The sequence below is a fragment of the Anolis sagrei genome, chromosome 1 (genome assembly GCF_037176765.1).
Source record: "Anolis sagrei isolate rAnoSag1 chromosome 1, rAnoSag1.mat, whole genome shotgun sequence".
NCBI classification, from domain to species: Eukaryota; Metazoa; Chordata; class Lepidosauria; order Squamata; family Dactyloidae; genus Anolis; species Anolis sagrei.
In genome coordinates, this window is record NC_090021.1 from 323,727,783 (window position 1) to 323,736,469 (window position 8,687).

Here is an 8,687-nt window from a genome sequence, read left to right on the forward strand (position 1 = left end):
TGGAAATCTAGTTGTTTGTGGTGTTCATTGGTCTGTGTGTTTTTATTGTTTTTATCACTTCGGGATACTGGTGTTGGGTCACGCTGCTGCTCATCAGTTACTCTGCTGTGCATTGATGAGGAGAGGTTTTTTGTTAATAAGCCCACTTGCCCAACAATTCATACCTCTGTAAAGAGACCAGCATCTGGGTGGTTTTTTATAAGTTTTGAAACATTTGACATGTTTCTGTGAAATCTGTTTCCAGGGTCCTTTGTAGCCTTTAGATCAGCGCTTCCCAACCTGTGGTCTGTGGACCACCAGTGAATCATAGAATCAAATAGTTGGAAGAGACCTCATGGGCTATCCAGTCCAACCCCCTGCCAAGAAGCAGGAATATTACATTCAAATCACTCCTGACAGATGGTCCACAAGAACGAAAATATGGTCTATGACTTCAGCATTACTACACTGTTTCCTCGAAACCACATGGCAACAAGACCAACTGGTCTTGCAAAACCCTCTTATAGTGCCGGGGCAACAGGAATGTTAGGAGGGGAGAGGCTGACTATCAATGAAAGATTGCTACTACCACATCAGCTCTAAATTAGTAAATATGGTTTTCTGTGGGCAGACAGATGGCGACTACCGGATGGCATATGTTCTGTATCAGAAACTAGAGCTGATGTGGTCTAGCCAATGCAATTTTCTGAATCAGCACCCCAAGTAACCAAAACAAATCTAAAATTGACCAAAGATTGATTTGTAACCCTTTTGGTACTAATGTTGGAGAGTGGTCCCTGGTCAAAAAAAGATTGGGAACCACTGCTTTAGATGAAATTACAGCACAAAGAAATAACTTACTAAATGGGCTCCATTGTTCCTGCCAGGTCTGAAGCTTCAAGGGGCAACATGCAATAACAACAAGTTGTCCCTTTCCAATGCCATCTCGACCGTGTTGCCCATAACTCAGCTTCGCTGGATCAAGCAGACAAATGCTGATAAGAAGTCGAATGTGGTGAGTAAGGGTTTAACTGAGCCCAGTATGTTATGGTTGCCCATGTTCAACTCTTTGACCATCTTCTGGACCTGTTTTACAGGTGACGCTGCCAGTTTATCTGAACTTCACTCGTGCGGATCTGATCTTCACTGTTGACTTTGAAATTGCTACTAAGGAAGATCCTCGTAGCTTCTATGAACGTGGTGTTGCTGTTCTGTGCACCGAGTAAAAAAGTAACCTCTAACCTGTAACCTGTAGTATTCAGACTTCTTTTGTATCTGTAACCCAATGTTAGAAATCTGTGTTGACACTGGAAGGAATGGTTAAGTTGTCAGGGAAGGCTGTGTGTAGAGATGACTAAGATGGAGGAGGTATTTTATGGGTAGGGATGATTAGGTCAGAGGTATTTGTGTAGAGATGGCAAAGACAGGAGTAATTGAATGGTGAAAAGCTGTTGGAAGGATGTGTTGTTTTTAAATGGTTCTGAGTTGGTGTACTGACGTCAAATAGAGTCTTAAATAAAACTTTACAGCATGACTCCCAGTTTTGTACTTTCCCTAGAACATTCAACCAATGGGATGCCTCCATGATGGTGCTGTTGGAAGTCAACCACATCCTGCACAAGCTTGTAGTCCTCATCAAGGACTTAGATAGGCAAATGAGTTAGTTAGCAAGGGAAAGCCCTCCCCTGTTAGCCTTTCTGCCTGCCTGTCACTTTGTTCTCTCCTCCCATCACTTTTCTCCTTAGACTGCTATATCTCAGGGAAACATACAGCCCAGAATACACACAACAACTCAGTGATTCCAGCCATGAAAGCCTTATACACCCAGTTAATTTTTAATATTTCTGACAGTTTCATCCTTTACTAGACTTTGGAACTGATTCTGTGCTTAAAGATACTACAGAAATGCAGAAAAGGGTGAGCCAAATGGTCAGAAATATAGAGCACTACCCTTACAAAGAAAGGCTACAATAATTGTGGTCGTCTTAAGTTTGAGGCAAATGAGGCCAATAACATCCAGTGGCAGCTATTCTTCAGGAAATGTTGAGCTTATTCCATCATCTAATAGCCGAGCTGCAGCAACTATATCCTCCAGTTGCTGTTTTACAACTCCCATTTGCCCTGGGCAGCATAATATTAGAGAAGAGTGATAGAAAAGGCACCCCAAAAACCACCAAAAAGGCCACAATATACCTACTCTTACTCTTGGAGAGACAAGCAACGCTCCTTTATTACAGCTAAATCATAAACCAAGGGTGCTACAACACTTCCTTTAGTATGCTCAGTGTACATATGCCTTTCTCAAGAACACTGTTGTAAGAAGTCCACAGGTGCAGAAACATCCTTCTTGAACAGGAAAGTAGCTGTCAGAATAGTAACAACTTCTGTGTCTTAAAAACAACAACAAATCTGTCAAAGTTCCACCATTTCATTTATTGTTTTGACATCTGCATTATATGAACATCTAAGCCCATGGATAGCTCAAGCCACCCGTAGTCTCTTCCTCATTTTTTCCCCTGCGCTCTCTAAGACAGAGCGCCTGTGCTTCCTGGTGATGTTGGGCTCGTCACACAACCCACCGTCACACTCCATCGACATAGGCTGTGGTCGCGCACAATCCGAGGAAGCCCCCTGGAAAAGTCCCTTCTCTTTGGAAGGCGGTAGCTCTGTGTTCAATTGCAAGGCTATAGCCGTTTTGAATGGTGCAGATCCCTCCTCCTGGATTACATTTTTGGGGAGCGCCGGGAGGGTTGGTGCTGAGAACGGATTCACCAGTTCTGTGGAATGACACTCCCCTTCAGTGACGTGACGTCTCAGAAAGATTGGCTTATTGTGACTTGAGTCAAGAGAACCCAGGCTACAGTCCGAGCCACCTGAGATTTCTTCATAATCGGCATCATAAGGATCCATGAACTACAGCAACATAAGACAGGCACATTTAACTTCCAAAAGAGAAGTCCAAGATTCAAATGCCTCAAGGTATCTATTATACCAGGCTTGGGCAAACTCCAGCCCTCCTGGTGTTTGGACTTCAACTCCCACAATTCCTAACAGCCTACCAGCTGTTAGGAATTGTGGGAGTCAAAGTCCAAAACACCAGGAGGACTGGAGTTTGCCTATGCCTGTACTAATACAATCCAGTTTCTGTTAGCATGGCGACTGAGTTGTGGTAATGGAAAAAGCTTTATTTTCAGTGATCAGATGATTCCTTTGTTTGATTTGTACCCTGCCTTTCTGCCAGAAGCCGGAGTCAAGGTGAGTTACAGTCAGATAACCACAAAATGTTAATTAACAACATGCTTAAATAATTACGTTCACTTTAAAGTTTTAAAACCACAGATAAAAAATAAAGGTAAAGGCCAAGTCCAACTCTGGGTAATGGTGCTCATCTCCTTTTCTGAGCCGAAGAGCCAGCGTTGTCCATAGATGCTTCCTAGGTCATGTAGCTGGCATGACTGCATGGAATGGCGCTGTTACCTTCCCAACAAGGCAGTACCTCTTGATCCACACACATTTGCATGTTTTTGAACTGCTAGGTTGGTGGAAGCTGAAACTAACAGCAACAGCTCACCCCGTCTCCCGGATTTGAACTGCCGACCTTTCAGCCAGCAAGTTCAGCAGCTCAGCGGTTTAACCCGCTGTGCCACTGTGGCCCATGCAGATAAAAATAGAAACCTGAAAATATAGAATACTGAAATACATGACATCTGCTGGAAGTTACTATAGTAGTAGTAGTAGTAGTAGTAGTAATAATAATAACAACAACAACAACAGCAGCAGCATCTGCCTACAACAAAAAACTAGTGGGATCACAAGCTGGAAAAAGTTACAAAGAATGAACATGTCATGCTACTCTGGGACTTCCGAATTCAGACAGACAGTGTTTTGGAGCATAATACTCCTGACCTCACAATTGTGTTAAAAAACAAAGTATGGATTGTTGATGTTGCAATCTCAGGTAACAGCAGGATTGAAGAGAAACGACTGGAAAAGCTGACACAATATGAGGATTTAAAGATCAAACTGCAAAGACTGGCACAAGCCAGTCAAGGTGGTCCCAGTGGTGATCGGCACCCTGGGTGCAGTGCCTAAAGACCTTAGCCTGCACTTAAACACAATTGGCTGTGACAAAATTACCATCTGCCAGCTGCAAAAGGCCACCTTACTGGGATCTGCATTATTCACCGATACATCACACAGTCCTAGACACTTGGGAAGTGTCTGACGTGTGATCCAATACAACAGCCAGCAGAGTGTCTGCTGTGGACTCATCTTGTTGTGTTTCAAAATAATAATATATTTAAATCCCACCCCCTCTCCCCAAGGGGACACAGAGCAGCTTACAACAGAAAAAAAACTATAAAAACAAACACATGACAATCAGGAAAATTAAATCAGCAGAGGTAAAACAAATCAAACACATAGACAATAAATAGCAGTAGACAAGTTGAGAATAAACTCACAAATACTACTCATAAATATACAAAACTAAATGACAATAAAGGCATGTATCACATTAAAAATGGGCTTTATTTAGCTCAGTAGGCTAATCACCAAGCTGTCAGCTGCAGTAAATCTTGCCAACCAGAATGTCAATTTAAAGCCTGGGCCGGGAGTGAGCACCCAGCCATTCTGCCCAGCTTCTGCCCACCTAGCAGATCAAAAACAGTGATGTAAGTATATAAATAGGTACCGCATTAAAGTGGGGAAGTATTAAAAATAAGGCACTGCAAGCAAAAAAGGAGGAAAGTTTGCTAACACTCTTTGGCAGTGAAGATGGTGCAATATATATATATATATATATATATATTCCTCCATCTGACTTGTCTTCGTCTAATCGGCATTGAGTGTTTGAGTATATGTATTCTGTGATCCGCTCTGAGTCCCCTTCAGGGTGAGAAGGGCAGAATATAAATACTGTAAATAAATAAATGAATATTGTGAAGCATGCCATACAATCATCTGGAGTACCTAGAAAATTCCTTGAGAAGACATATTCGGTGGTCCCGCAAATACAGAGCTCATACTGCTTCAGGTACTATTTTCAGAGGTGGGGAAATTACTACTACTCGTAATATGAAATGAGTTGTGTCAAAATTCAGAACTCAAAATGGTTTAGAAAAAAAGAAAGCAGAAGTTGCAAACTTACTGGAACTGTTGTTAGATTTGTTTTCTCCAGAGATCTGTTGGACAGAACCTGTTTCAATCAACACATTTAATTCAAGTTAGTTAAACGACATCTCGTTGACCTAACTACAGGTTGAGCATCCCTCATCTGGAAATCCAAAATGTTTCAAAACCTGTAACTTTTTGTTGCCAGCCGCCCTCGTCTACCTTCAAGGTTTCTTACATCCTCAATTCCCTCGGTCTCCCTCCAGTCTCATGTCTTTTTCACAACACAGGTGGCAAACGACCAAGAAGTGAAGCTAGAGCACTTTGTTACCCTGCTTCAATATTTGGATTTCTCTGAATATGGACATGATTGTACAAAGGGGTTTTGTATTAGTTGGTTGTGTGCTGCAAGTCGCTTCTGGTGTGAGAGAATCAGCCATCTACAAAGATGTTGCCCAGGGGACACCTGGATGTGTTATGATCCTGCGGGGAGGTTCCTCACATTTCCATACTTACTTTTACTTAGGCAATTCCTCGTTGTCTGAGTAGGATTGTTTTCCAAGATCGGTGTCCTGGCAGTGGGTCCGTAGGTGACTGTGGAGCCCTATTCTTGATCTGCATGTTCTCCCACAGTGAGGGCAATTGGTTTCCAGGTGGAAGGCAGTCCCGGTTGGGGTTGGCTTGATACGCCTTCCTCTTGGCACATTTCTCTCTTTCACCCTCCATTCGTGCCTCTTCAAATTCTACAGCACTGCTGGTCACAGCTGGCCTCCAACTAGAACTCTCAAGGGCCAGGGCTCCCCAGTTCTCAGTGTCTATGCCAGAATTTTTAAGGTTGGCTTTGAGCCCATCTTTAAATCTCTCTCACATGTCCACACCACTGGAGAAATTACATGGTTTAGCTAGTATCACACCACCTGACATTTGCTAGGAAGTAGCTGCCAACAATGAAAGGACCGAGTTGTAGGTTTTTTCGGGCTATATAGCCCGAAAAAACCTACAACAACCCAGTGATTCCGACCATGAAAGCCTTCAACAATACAATGAAAGGACCAAGGTAGTGCCATTCTCTGTTCAGATATCAGCCAGCATGCCAATGCCTTAAATCAAGAAACAGCTTCCTAAGATCTATAGAGATACTCGCAGGACCACCTCAGCAAGCAAGAGTCCAAAAGTGGCAGGCTAAAACCCAGCACCACAATCAGTGGCCGAGACTGGATGAGAAACTCCCTCCTGGGCACACAGAAGACTGGGTGACTTGGAAGGCAGGCACTGAACAGACTGCGCTCTGGCACCACAAGATGCAAAGCCAACCTTAAGAAATGGGGCCACAAAGTGGAGTCCATGACATGCGAGTGTGAAGAGCAAACCACAGACCACCTACTGCAATGCAATCTGAGCCCTGCCACATGCACAATGGAAGACCTCACAGCGATACCAGAGCCACTCCATGTGTCCAGCTCCTAGTCAAAGGACATTTAGCATAATGCCAAGTTTTAAAACTTTGTGTTTTAAAATGCATTTTAACGGTACCCTCAACTTGCTCGACACAATAAATAAATAAATAAATAAATAAATAAATAAATAAATAAATAAATAAATAAATAAATAAAGGTTTTGCATACACATTCAGACACACATACCCATTACCTCGGTGTTAACATCTGATTCAGATTCAGTGCTGGATTCAACTGTGCACTTTTGCTGTCAAGAAAACATAAGGAAGTATTAATTTATTTGCTTTATGTGACACTTTTTCCCCAAAGTGCGGATCACAGGACACATAGACGGATTATACAATGACAAGCCAGACAACAGATAGAGGTATATTTAGGCTCATTATTCTGCATCTTTTTTTTTTTTGGAGGCTGTGCTTGGTTCTGGCCACAGGGGGGTGCTGTCGCTCCATCTCCTTGCCAAAGAACTTACTTTGATCGTAAACGTTTCCTCCAAAACGGCTTGCCTAAAATACCTCCCCGCTTAATGTGGTTCCTATTAATCTACTCACATTGCTGTTTTCAATCCACTTGATTAAGATCTATGATTAGATTTGTCTTACTGGCTCAAAAATGAAGCATCTCTAGTGAAATTGAGATCAATAAACCAATAAATCACTGGTTTGGTAAACAACTGGCATCCTTTCCTTCCACGTCTCTATAAGCCATGAATGGGCCAGGTGTGTATGCCAATGATATCCGAGCCTTCTAGGCTTAAAACAGGTATTGGGTTGCTGTGAGTTTTCCGGGCTGTATGGCCATGTTCCAGAAGCATTCTCTCCTGACATTTCACCCACATCTATGGCAGGCATCCTCAAAGGTTGTGAAGTCTGTTGGAAACTAGGCAAGTGAGGTTTATATATCTGTGGAATGTCTAGGGTGGGAGAAAAAACTTCTCAATTTGAGGCAGGCGTCAATGTTGCAAATGGCCACCTTGATTAGCATTGAAAAGCCTTGCAGCTTCAAAGTCTGGCTGCTTCCTGCCTTGGGGATCCATTGTTGGGAAGTGTTAACTGGCCCTGATTGTCTCCTGTCTCGAACTCCCGTTTTCTGAATGTTGTTCTTTATTTACTGATTTTAGAGTTTTTTTTAATACAGGTAGCCAGATTTTGTTCATTTTCATTATTTCCTCCATTCTGTTGAAATTGTCCACATGCTTGTGGATTTCAGTGGCTTCTCTGGTGGTTGCGAGAGTGGTCCAGCATTTTCCCGTCATGGTCAGTTGTGAATTGCACATATGGTTTATTCCTGCGCTCGTGCAGGCAGCATCGGAAATTCTCGAGACTAATCTCGAGCATTTCTGTGTTCTCCAATAATATGCTGTGTTCAGGTTGGTGCATCAAGCAGCCAGGCTTTGAAACTGCAAGGCTATTCAATGCTAATAAGGGTGGCCAATTGCAACATTCATACCTGCCTCAAACAGACAAGAGTTCTTTCTTCCACCCTGGACAGTCCACGGATATATCAACCCCACTTTCCTAGTTTTTAATAGACCTCACAACCTCTGAGGATGCTTGCCATAGATGTGGGTGAAATGTCAGGAGAGAATGCTTCTGGAACATGGCCATACAGCTTGGAAAACTCACAGCAACCCAGTGATTCCAGCCATGAAAGTCTTCAACAACAAGGTGTTTTTTGAACAAAAATCTGTGTTTAAAAAATAATGCTTACCATATATTTGTGAGCTAATCGTTCAATGTCCGCTGATTTTTTTCTCAATCTTATAAAAGGTTCGCAAGGTCCTGCTACAGAAGAATGGAAACGACTTTATTAGGAAAGCAATTTTTAACACCGGTTTCTAGTTAATACTTTCTCCCTCTTTTTTGCACTCATTTCTTGACATGAATTTAAACAACAAGGATAAACGACTTCATCTGAAATGTTGGTTTTGCGCATTAAATCCAAAGTTGCTGAGTACAGATAGAGACTGAAAGTTATAACATAAAGTTATAATATAAGAACAATTTCTGAATGGTAATATACAGAAATATACTGCTTAAATCAATAGCAGCAGCTTTTTCGAAGTATACGTTTTTCCTATCGTATCTGCAATTTAGTTTTCCACTTTTTTCTTTAGATCTAAGCAACTCACAACATTAA

At 42.2% G+C, this 8,687-nt stretch overlaps 1 protein-coding gene across 3 annotated transcripts in view; it reads left to right on the plus strand.

Moving 5' to 3' along the window:
* The window catches only part of DYNC1H1 (dynein cytoplasmic 1 heavy chain 1), a 79,620-nt gene extending 78,107 nt beyond the window's left edge, over positions 1–1,513 (plus strand). For all 3 annotated transcript variants that reach the window (XM_067462995.1, XM_067462996.1, XM_060755193.2), the window contains 2 exons: positions 867–994; positions 1,077–1,513. In XM_067462995.1, the coding sequence (XP_067319096.1) occupies positions 867–994; positions 1,077–1,205 (257 nt within the window). In that variant the 3' untranslated portion in view covers positions 1,206–1,513. The remainder of the gene's footprint in view (positions 1–866; positions 995–1,076) is intronic.
* Positions 1,514–8,687: the final 7,174 nt, after the last annotated feature.